This window comes from Ylistrum balloti, unplaced genomic scaffold (assembly GCF_031769215.1).
Source record: "Ylistrum balloti isolate Yb309-2 unplaced genomic scaffold, AGI_CSIRO_Ybal_v1 Utg369790, whole genome shotgun sequence".
NCBI lineage: Eukaryota > Metazoa > Mollusca > Bivalvia > Pectinida > Pectinidae > Ylistrum > Ylistrum balloti.
In genome coordinates this window covers 1,005,403-1,018,679 of record NW_026781974.1, presented here as the reverse complement: position 1 = coordinate 1,018,679, position 13,277 = coordinate 1,005,403, and the positions used below count along the sequence as shown (strand labels likewise).

Genomic DNA, 13,277 nt, shown 5'->3' with positions numbered 1-13,277 from the left:
CATACGAACCACCGTGTAGTGTCATACGAACCACGATTATGTTATACCACGCTATCGTGTAGTGTCATACGAACCACGATTATGTTATACCGTGCTGCCGTGTAGTGTCGAACCACGATTATGTTATACCGTGCTGCCGTGTAGTGTCGAACCACGATTATGTTATACCGTGCTGCCGTGTAGTGTCATACGAACCACGATTATGTTATACCACGCTATCGTGTAGTGTCATACGAACCACGATTATGTTATACCAGTGTCATACGCTTATCGTGTAGTGTCATACGAACCACGATTATGTTATACCACCACGATTATGTTATACCACGCTATCGTGTAGTGTCATACGAACCTCGATTATGTTATACCACGCTATCGTGTAGTGTCATACGAACCACGATTATGTTATACCACGCTATCGTGTAGTGTCATACGAACCACGATTATGTTATACCACGCTATCGTGTAGTGTCATACGAACCACGATTATGTTATACCACGCTATCGTGTAGTGTCATACGAACCACGATTATGTTATACCACGCTATCGTGTAGTGTCATACGAACCACGATTATGTTATACCTCGCTATCGTGTAGTGTCATACGAACCACGATTATGTTATACCTCGCTCTCGTGTAGTGTCATACGAACCACGATTATGTTATACCACGCTATCGTGTAGTGTTATACGAACCACGATTATGTTATTATTATGTTATACCACGCTATCGTGTAGTGTCATACGAACCACGATTATGTTATACCACGCTATCGTGTAGTGTCATACCACGATTATGTTATACCACGCCATCGTGTAGTGTCATACGAACCACGATTATGTTATACCTCGCTCTCGTGTAGTGTCATACGAACCACGATTATGTTATACCTCGCTCTCGTGTAGTGTCATACGAACCACGATTATGTTATACGATTATGTGTACAACGATTATGTTATACCACGAGCTATTGTAGTGTCATACGAACCACGATTATGTTATACCACGCTATCGTGTAGTGTCATACGAACCACGATTATGTTATACCACGCTATCGTGTAGTGTCATACGAACCACGATTATGTTATACCACGCTATCGTGTAGTGTCATACGAACCACGATTATGTTATACCACGCTATCGTGTAGTGTCATACGAACCACGATTATGTTATACCACGCTATCGTGTAGTGTCATACGAACCACGATTATGTTATACCGTGCTGCCGTGTAGTGTCATACGAACCACGATTATGTTATACCCACGATTATGTTATACTATCGTGTAGTGTCATACGAACCACGATTATGTTATACCACGCTATAGTGTAGTGTCATACGAACCACGATTATGTTATACCACGCTATCGTGTAGTGTCATACGAACCACGATTATGTTATACCTCGCTCTCGTGTAGTGTCATACGAACCACGATTATGTTATACCACGCTATCGTGTAGTGTCATACGAACCACGATTATGTTATACCACGCTATCGTGTAGTGTCATACGAACCACGATTATGTTATACCACGCTATCGTGTAGTGTCATACGATTATGTTATACTATAGTGTAGTGTCATACGAACCACGATTATGTTATACCACGCTATCGTGTAGTGTCATACGAACCACGATTATGTTATACCACGCTATCGTGTAGTGTCATACGAACCACGATTATGTTATACCTCGCTATCGTGTAGTGTCATACGAACCACGATTATGTTATACCACGCTATCGTGTAGTGTCATACGAACCACGATTATGTTATACCACGCTATCGTGTAGTGTCATACGAACCACGATTATGTTATACCACGCTATCGTGTAGTGTCATACGAACCACGATTATGTTATACCACGCTATCGTGTAGTGTCATACGAACCACGATTATGTTATACCACGCTATCGTGTAGTGTCATACGAACCACGATTATGTTATACCACGCTATCGTGTAGTGTCATACGAACCACGATTATGTTATACCACGCTATCGTGTAGTGTCATACGAACCACGATTATGTTATACCACGCTATCGTGTAGTGTCATACGAACCACGATTATGTTATACCACGCTATCGTGTAGTGTCATACGAACCACGATTATGTTATACCACGCTATCGTGTAGTGTTATACGAACCACGATTATGTTATACCACGCTATCGTGTAGTGTCATACGAACCACGATTATGTTATACCGTGCTGCCGTGTAGTGTTATACGATAAGTATTTTATTTCTGACACAGTAAAAATTTGAGAGATACATATAGAAGTCTTGTTACACAGATTAGGTGTACTTTTTTAAAACGTAAATAAAGATATATTTCTTGAAGTTCACGAATATTTAAAGAATTCAAATCATTTCACTATTCTTTAAATAGGAACATCAACAATAGTAACAATAATGATATTGGTGTATATGTCAAAACACGACGATATCGCTATGATTTTCGCTTAAAATGGGTCCGTCTTGATAGGGTTGTCAGACGATGATTAAAATTGACCTACAGATCATGTGTTTATGAGGAGTGGTGCTACAGGCATTTGATTAGATAGAACATTTAAGGTTAGTTGTTAAATCATGTCGATTTCATTGTGCTTCGATAGTTACAGATTTATTATTAACAGAAGTGTATTATCATATTTTAAGCGTCATTATCATACTTAATAACATAAACCATGGGTGCCACACGAATCATTTCATCTGCTATTTCAATGTTCATTTTATCTATAAATCTATTATCATGATAATAAGCAACAGAGTATTTTGCTGTCATTTGTATCTCCTGTATGTATGTAATATGAGACTCGGAGGACGTTGATACGTTTTTAAACTTGTGTTTAATTCCGCCTGATTTCATAAAATTAGATATGTGTACCTAAACTAAAACCTATTTGCTGCCTACACGCTGCACATACGATCGAACACAAAAAGCAAAGTAACTTAAAGCTAAGCGAAAATAAATCAATAAAATATTATAATTACCCCCTAATGGGCCTCAGCTTTACTTTTGCTGAGAGGAAATAAATGCTGATCACAGCTTCCGATTTCTATCTCGAATTTAGTATCTAAATATAACGTTTCATCATCAAATAGGAAATATTCATCTTCACAATTCAAGTTCATGCTAACTGCAAACCCAAGTACTTGGAAACAAGGAAAACGAAACCTAGGAAGGGAGATAACTCTTATAAAATTATGTAGTATGACAGCTAAAGCATGTAGACATCAACTATATAAAACGCGAGGATCAACTTTCCTAAAATTTCTCATCAAATCTTGACCAGATGTCATCGCGGGACAATCACTAATATATATGTTGTTGTCTTCATTAAACATCGGTAAGACAGGCCCTTGTGTGCGAAATATAAGAAACACCCCGGTTTACAACGCGGAAAAAATAACAATTTATGACAATGTACATTTAAGCGAGTAGGGAAGTATTTTACTTAGATAAGTATAGCATTACGTTTTCTTAGGAGGGATACATGGGAAAATCTTCATTACAATATCATTCATATATATGTATGAACATTATTTATTTTAGAAATATCTAAAATCAATATAACTTTTAATTTTTATATAACATTTTCTTTGCTATTTCTTTTCAACAAATCAGTCCTCCCTGTTTTATAAATGTTTAAAGCGTCCTATTGATCATTTCAATGGTCAGTAGAAATACTTATAGAAAATCTTATGATTTTTAAACGAAATCAATAAAAGTAAACAGTGAAACGTATACGTATATCGCGGTTTGAATTTGTATTGCATGTTTTGCCTTTTAAAAAAATAGGTGAAAATCAAAACAATTTAATAAGTAGGAGATACTATGTGTTTACCTACCTATGCATGTTGTAACACGTTATCCCAAAAGGCCTCTGTTTTGCCATGTATGTGTATGTAGCTATAGCCGCCATTGTATCTCATCGGCTCGTTTTCTAGTATTTGTTAAAAATAGGCAGATTTCTACTGATAATGTGTGATACAGCTGTCGTTGGAAAGTTCTTGTTCTATAGCTGACCACTAGTGCTGATTAATTTGGTGGTATCTGTGTGTTATAGGATGATGAGGTATCAATGATACGTGTCAGTATACAGTGAATAAGACAGCAGGCACAAAATCCAACTTCGATTTTTCTATATTTTGGATTATTACCATTCAAAGATGCCGGGATTTACGGTGAGTCTGATTTGATTTTTCCTTATATACGTATTCTGATAAGTAGTGGGAAACCCAGTATTATAGATTGATCTATAAATAATTATGTCATCATTCCACAGGTTTATACATGTATATCCGATGCATGCAGCCATCTTGAATTATATCTTAAAGACGTACACGCCCCTGTTACACAACGTTACATTGCAGCTTCTCACTATACTGAACGATATGCATAAGAAAATGTCAAAATCTGTTCATTTTTCACAATTTTGTTTCTCATCAATTACATAAGTTGTAAGATGAATGGTTGATATGTTATTATTTGGCCTTGTACCCTGTATCTTATAGAGGATTTGATAATCAATCGAATAAGACAAACACGTTACAACCAGTCATATTACTACGGCGTCGAATGTTCGGAGCATTCAGTCACCATTTTCATTTACAATGGTGCTAGGCTACGCTTCAGTGATCGATAACGTTGAGTTGTTATTTAGTTGTGTTTGCACGTGTGAGTCGGTGTGTTTCACGTGCATCATACATTGTGTTAATTAATCACAACATGCCATCCTATTTGTGATCTATGTGAACAAAGGAAAGTGTAGATGTCCACACGTCATTAGTTTCACTATTAATGCGGCGTAATGGCTTGTTCATAAAAAAAAAGTTGAAAAAATTGAAAAGTAAAAATCAACATATCTTTTTTATTTTCATTCTAGTAATGGTAACATGACGAATACTTAAATTAAGAAAGACTAATATATATATATGTTTAATATATATTGTAATATATAGATAGTATATACATAGGTGTATGACCTACTGGAAGAGTAAGAAGGTATAGTTACGGCTATTAACAATAGTACATTGGTTTTGTTTCGCTAGGTACTGCATGTCGCACCAACCAATAGTCAGAGTGACAATTTGGTGTCGAAAAGATATAAATATTTTTAAAAGGGGATCTTCGTGTAATGTTTGACATTAGTCCGTTATTTATTTGCGTCAATTTGACAACTTCCTGTTTTTACGTCGAAGGAAATGCCCGAGTATATCCTATACGCATCACCTACTTCACTTGCTTTAGATTTTTTTTGTTTTACTATACATATTTTACGTAAAAAATCACCTAATAACTCAATGTTTATGAAAAACAGTACCGTCAAACATCTGTTTTAGGGGAAACAGTACCGTCAAACACGTTTTATGTGAGCAGCACCGTCAGTTATTAGTTGCATAAAAAGCGGAATGAAAACATATTAGTCTACGTTTGTGCATATTTTCAAGCCCAGAACACTTTTTAAACAGTGAAGATTCATAATTTTGGGTATGGGACTGTTTTATATGTCAAGTGTCTTTTTGAGAAAGAGAATTCTTAACACTACGCTCATTGAGGCTGTATCTGGTGTCAGGAAAAATGAAGAAACTGTAGTACAGTTGAATCCACACTGATATGATATTGCCAAGCAAATTTAACACTAGGACAGGAATGGTAATCTCAAAATGAGCAATTCATTAGAGGCACAAGAAAATAAAAAAGATAGGAAAAAGATTGTCAACTAAAGGGACAGAACTCCAACTCATATGGATAGGGACTGAACAATTCCTGGTCCTTACGGTTGTCAAGCTCATCACTAGAATGAAACGAAAGGAAGTTAGTATGGGATATCAGAATATAATGGGTATGACAGCCGAATGACATCTCGTCAATACTGATATTGTTTGTTAAAATATCTTTATTCTCGTGTTAAAATATTCAATATTCCCCTTATTTCTTATAGCATACTTACTTAAAGTGTATCATGCGTACACGGTAACCAGTATATCTATGCTTTTCAGTCCAATTAAATACAATTATATTAAAAAAAACAGTATATAATGCTGTAATGAAATATGAAGAGTACAATCTAAAGGAACGTATGAAGTTTGATGATGGTTTTACAAGGTTTAGAGAAATACATAACCAACCCAAACCTAGTATCTTATGGAAGTTAGCAATTCGATTTCCTCAATACAGAAAATATATACATTACATAATGAAAATAGTGGTAACCATTCGTAGCTTGACTACCATGGAATTATGTCACAAATGTGGGTTTCTATATCAAGACCCTATGCCACATCTAGTGCTACAGTGTATTTATACTTCCGAGTTGAGGGACCAACTGTGGTGCTGTATAATTAATACCACAGATATACTGTTTAGTGTTTATTTACACTCTCTCCCATACCTTCAGTTATTACATATATTGATTGGAGGAAATGTAAACTATCAAATTAGTGCAGAAGAGCTGATTGAATTCAGGATAAAATCCTGTATTTGTGTGTTCAAGATGTGTAAACTATATTATAATTAATATATATAATGATAAGGATAACAAATAGTCCATGTACATTTTGTAGGAGTCATGTGACTTAACAATTCATTATAATTTACCTGATTTGTGTCAGAAAATTGTATTTTGAAACTCTTTGGGTATACCTTAAAATACCCCCTTTCGCTTAATTTGCACTTGATATGCCTACTCCTAAAGCATAAAGTGTGTATCTATGTTATTCGTATTCTGTAATCATTTATATATGTATCGTACGCTTTGTATATATGTTCAACATTCTTCTGTAATCTTCATCTCTGGAGGCAATAAAGAGAATAATACATCGTATAACCACTTAAGGACAGGTTGACACCGCTGTATATACCACTTAAGGACAGGTTGACTTCCCTATGTAACGGAGCTGAGACAGCTTTGTATAAGCAAGAACTTTTATTTATACTAAAGTCTGACGATATTATTGATTTACACATGTTGTCCGTGTTGGGACATATTTAATGACATGTACTATTCTGTCAGGTTGGTTTGTCCTGAAAAACTGCAATTAAGTTATCAGCCCTAATCGAATTCACACGGTTGCACTCTCTTAATAGGGTCACGTGAGCATTGTAAACGCGCTACAGTGGTATGAACGCTAGAGCGCCTGTACTCAGTCGATACAAACCATAAACCAAGCTCCCTCTTGTCATCTTTTGGACATTTCCATCTAATTGAACACCATCTGCCCCCAACCCTTTTATAAACATACAAACACCATCACACACACTTTGTGAGCTCCCTTTAATTGACTCAGAAGGATTAACCCGAGTTGATATAGGTATACCATAATCATTATGACATAGATCAAACTTATTCCTGGAGGGTATTGCTTGCGAAAGTTGGGTCGAGGGTCATACAGATTAATGTCTCTTTGATGATTTTATGATACCCCGCCAATATAAAGGCTATATCAATATACCCTACACTATAGTATATATGCTTATGTATTTGGACAATGCAGATAATCGTATTCTCATGTCGGCGAGTCGGGCGTTCATCTACATAGACATATGATTCTTTATTTTACAGCTTTTGAGACAGGCTACCTTTTTTGGGAGTCCCTTTGTATAAGTATTTCTTTTCTTTGACGAAGTCCAGCGATTGTATGGTACGAATATAGTTTTTTCCCAAAAAATCTGATAATTCAAGGTTTTGATCCACGCTGTTAACGTTTAATGGGTGCATCCTTACAATAGGATAAAGTTCTATAGATGTTGTTTTATACATCTATAGAAAGTTGTTATCCACACACTCTGAAGAAAACAATATTTTTCCATTTGTAAGAAGCGACAGATTCACAATAATGGTTTGTTCGTGCGTTTTCAGTTGAACGTTTAAACTCTTATATTTACTGTGTTTAGGCATTGTTCAAGTTGTTGTAGCCATAACACTCTATTACTATTTTGAGTTACCATGGTTACTCGTTTTTATATACCCAATATAGAATATATTGATCCGAAACTATGTGGAATAAACTGCAAGTTACAGTGTTGGTTGTCAGAAATATGTGCAAGTGCAATAGAATATGCATGTACATATACAATATCTGTCAGTTCATTGTAGCTCGAATGGACACATCGAAAGGGAAGTTTGATCCCTAAATGTATATAAAACAACAGAGGATACACTGTATGTCTGGCTGGACGATTCGGTTATTTTTTTACCAACAGTGGAAGAGCACTGTGAGCTAAAACCGAATCGAGATGGACCTCCCTATATTGGCAATATCACTGCAACGGTTATATGCTAACTAGGCTATATCTTTCCTGCAATGCCCCAATTACTAGCACAAAGGTTTCAAGCGTTTCTACGAGGAGTAGATCGCGTATTTATAAAATAAATGAAATATCGCACTGATATTGGGAGAAACCTAGCTTCATTCAGTGCTTCGACATGAATAATTTTTTACTCGAGTCTTAAATTAGAACACGTGTAATTTTTACTTATAACATTTTCTCACAAGTGCTTCGTCGTCATGGATCAAGGCCTAAGTGGGACACAGCTAAAATTACCAGCGGCTTAACTGAGAAATATTCTGATCACCAGCTACAAGTTATCCGATTATCATCTGACATTCATAAAAAGTTATATAAGTCTGTATGTGTTTAATTTCCAATTCTTTACATGATTTAACATTACAGAAATATATATAGTTTATAGGACTGTAAATGACATTAATCGTGCGTCATAATTGTAGCCATAGAAACGTTCACAGTGCAGTCGGTTTACTGGTTTCATTTACGAAACTTGTCAGTAACGAATAAATAATTTTCGTGTAGGTCGAATTACAACCGGCAGTAGATAAAGAACATGTAAGGAAAATAATGTAAGTGTTATGTATGACATTTCATAACCGGTATAAAAGACACAATTTTCAGACAAACACGAAATATATGTACCATGAATCGGCAATAGTAAATCTTACATTTAATCATCATATGTCGTGTATAGCTTGCGTGCTGTGAATATTCACACAGAATCAAAACATGGTTGATAAGCTGCAGTTCTCCACGGGTGAGTTTAAGGTATTCGTTTACTTATCTGCCGCCGTTTAACCTTAGAACACACAGTGCTTCTTTCATGATTATTTTATACAAGAGTAAGCCTGTGTATATACCAGGCGTTGTATTACATCCGTCAGCTCTTCGTTCTCCTTCACATCGCCAAGATCTTCTTTCTCCTTCACATCGCCAAGATCTCCTTTCTCCTTCACATCGCCAAGATCTTCTTTCTCCTTCACATCACCAAGATCTCCTTTCTCCTTCACATCACCAAGATCTCCTTTCTCCTTCACATCGCCAAGATCTTCTTTCTCCTTCACATCGCCAAGATCTTCTTTCTCCTTCACATCACCAAGATCTCCTTTCTTCTTCACATCGCCAAGATCTTCTTTCTCCTACACATCGCCAAGATCTTCTTTCTCCTTCACATCGCCAAGATCTCCTTTCTCCTTCACATCGCCAAGATCTTCTTTCTCCTTCACATCGCCAAGATCTCCTTTCTCCTTCACATCGCCAAGATCTCCTTTCTCCTTCACATCGCCAAGATCTCCTTTCTCCTTCACATAGCCAAGATCTTCTTTCTCCTTCACATCGCCAAGATCTCCTTTCTCCTTCACATCGCCAAGATCTCCTTTCTCCTTCACATAGCCAAGATCTCCTTTCTCCTTCACATAGCCAAGATCTTCTTTCTCCTTCACATCGCCAAGATCTCCTTTCTCCTTCTTTTTTCCTTTCTTTTTTTGGAGGTAAAAATTGTTTCTATTACGCATGCACATGTGTTTACATATCTTTTCATGTAAATAAGAAAATAGGATAGTTTTCTTGTTATAGTTGTTGGTTACCTCACTGGACAGTACACGGGAGGTCTGTCACGTGTCATCTAAATCAACAAGTGAGTGTCTTGTCCAAGGACACAACAGGACCGACAGGTCCGTTTCACTTCTCCATCAGAAACAGTAATCTCCCTTCCCCGATATTCTGGTGAATACAATCACTTTCGCTCTCTGCAGCCCTAGAACAAGCCATCATTCATATAGGATCTTCACCTGAAGCCAACGCTCTAACAGATTAAGTGAAACTTCCCTTCTTTATGCTTCCGGTAGCAATGCATGGTGCATGTATTGTTACTACTCGTAACAAGTGTAAAGGTTGACATCTCATTAAGGAGTACTTCACCAGTTAAATTCGGGCGCTGAAAAATAAACCAGTAAAAATTCACAAGACAAGAACGAAAACATAACCTTAACTTCGGATGTGTAATTTCTTACAACTTTCATAGCAAAATAAGCAAATCAGTTAATCTTTGCTTAATGACGTTTGATGGAATGAGATTAGCATCTTAACGATGAACTAACACAATGTAGTTAGACCATTCTAACGATGAACTAACACAATGTAGTTAGACCATCCTAACGATGAACTAACACAATGTAGTTAGACCATCCTAACGATGAACTAACACAATGTTATAAGACCATCCTAACGATGAACTAACACAATGTTATAATACCATCCTAACGATGATCTAACACAATGTAGTTAGACCATCCTAACGATGAACTAACACAATGTTATAAGACCATCCTAACGATGAACTAGCACAATGTAGTGAGACCATCTTAACGATGAACTAACACAATGTTATAGGACCATCCTAATGATGAACTAACACAATGTTATAAGACCATCCTAATGATGAACTAACACAATGTAGTTAGACCATCCTAACGATGAACTAACACAATGTAGTTAGACCATCCTAATGATGAACTAACACAATGTAGTTAGACCATTCTAACGATGAACTAACACAATGTAGTTAGACCATCCTAACAAAATGTTATAAGACCATCTTAACGATGAACTAACACCATGTTAACGATGAACTAACACAATGTTATAATACCATCCTAACGATGAACTAACACAATGTAGTATAATGACCATCCTAACTAACACAATGTTATGAACTAACACACAATGTAGTAAGACTAACACAATGTAGTTAGACCATCCTAACGATGAACTAACACAATGTTATAATACCATCCTAATGATAACTAACACAATGTAGTTAGACCATCCTAATGATGAACTAACACAATGTAGTTAGACCATCCTAACGATGAACTAACACAATGTTATAAGACCATCCTAATGATGAACTAACACAATGTAGTTAGACCATCCTAATGATGAACTAACACAATGTTATGAAACTAACACAATGTAGTAAGACCATCCTAACGATGAACTAACACAATGTAGTAAGACCATCCTAACGATGAACTAACACAATGTAGTTAGACCATCCTAATGATGAACTAACACAATGTAGTAAGACCATCCTAATGATGAACTAACACAATGTTATAAGACCATCCTAACGATGAACTAACACAATGTAGTTAGACCATCCTAACGATGAACTAACACAATGTTGTTAGACCATCCTAACGATGAACTAACACAATGTTATAAGACCATCCTAACGATGAACTAACACAATGTAGTTAGACCATCCTAATGATGAACTAACACAATGCTATAAGACCATCCTAACGATGAACTAACACAATGTAGTAAGACCATCCTAACGATGAACTAACACAATGTAGTTAGACCATGTTATAAGACCTAACGATGAACTAACACAATGATGAACTAACACAATGTTATTAGACCATCCTAACGATGAACTAACACAATGTAGTGAGACCATCCTAACGATGAACTAACACAATGTAGTTAGACCATCTTAACGATGAACTAACACAATGTTATAAGACCATCCTAACGATGAACTAACACAATGTAGTAAGACCATCCTAACGATGAACTAACACAATGTAGTTAGACCATCCTAATGATGAACTAACACAATGTTATAATACCATCCTAACGATGAACTAACACAATGAAGTAAGACCATCCTAATGATGAACTAACACAATGTAGTTAGACCATTCTAACAATGAACTAACACAATGTTATAAGACCATCCTAACGATGAACTAACACAATGTTATAAGACCATCCTAACGATGAACTAACACAATGTTATAAGACCATCCTAACGATGTTATAAGACGATGAACTAACACAATGTAATAAGACCATCCTAACGATGAACTAACACAATGTAGTAAGACCATCCTAATGATGAACTAACACAATGTAGTTAGACCATCCTAACGATGATCTAACACAATGTAGTAAGACCATCCTAACGATGAACTAACACAATGTTATAAGACCATCCTAACGATGAACTAACACAATGTAGTTAGACCATTCTAATGATGAACTAACACAATGTTGTAAGACTATCCTAACGATGAACTAACACAATGCTATAAGACCATCCTAACGATGAACTAACACAATGTAGTTAGGCCATTCTAATGATGAACTAACACAATGTAACACAATGTAACGATGAACTAACACAATGTATAGACCATCCTAACGATGAACTAACACAATGTTAGTTAGACCATCCTAATGATGAACCACAATGAACTAACACAATGTATAAGACCATCCTAACGATGAACTAACACAATGTAGTAAGACCATTCTAACAATGATAAGACCATCCTGAACTAACACAATGTTATAAGACCATCCTAACGATGAACTAACACAATGTTATAAGACCATCCTAACGATGAACTAACACAATGTTATAAGACCATCCTAACGATGAACTAACACAATGTAGTTAGACCATCCTAACGATGAAATATTACAATGTAGTTAGACCATCCTAACGATGAACTAACACAATGTAGTTAGACCATCCTAACGATGAACTAACACAATGTTATAAGACCATCCTAACGATGAACTAACACAATGTTATAAGACCATCCTAACGATGAACTAACACAATGTTATAAGACCATCCTAATGATGAACTAACACAATGTTATAAGACCATCCTAACGATGAACTAACACAATGTAATTAGACCATCCTAACGATGATCTAACACAATGTAGTAAGACCATCCTAACGATGAACTAACACAATGTTGTAAGACTATCCTAACGATGAACTAACACAATGTTATAAGACCATCCTAACGATGAACTAACACAATGTTATAAGACCATCCTAACGATGAACTAACACAATGTTATAAGACCATCCTAACGATGAACTAACACAATGTTATAAGACCATCCTAACGATGAACTAACACAATGTTATATGACCATCCTAACGATGA

The 13,277-nt window shown here is 36.0% G+C and overlaps 1 protein-coding gene across 1 annotated transcript in view; it reads left to right on the top strand.

Moving 5' to 3' along the window:
* Nucleotides 1-3,911: 3,911 nt before the first annotated feature.
* Nucleotides 3,912-13,277, top strand: part of LOC132544328 (uncharacterized) — a 50,929-nt gene continuing 41,563 nt past the window's right edge. Inside the window, exon 1 of the mRNA XM_060207910.1 lies at nucleotides 3,912-4,191. Coding sequence (XP_060063893.1) covers nucleotides 4,177-4,191 — 15 coding nt within the window. The 5' untranslated portion in view covers nucleotides 3,912-4,176. The remainder of the gene's footprint in view (nucleotides 4,192-13,277) is intronic.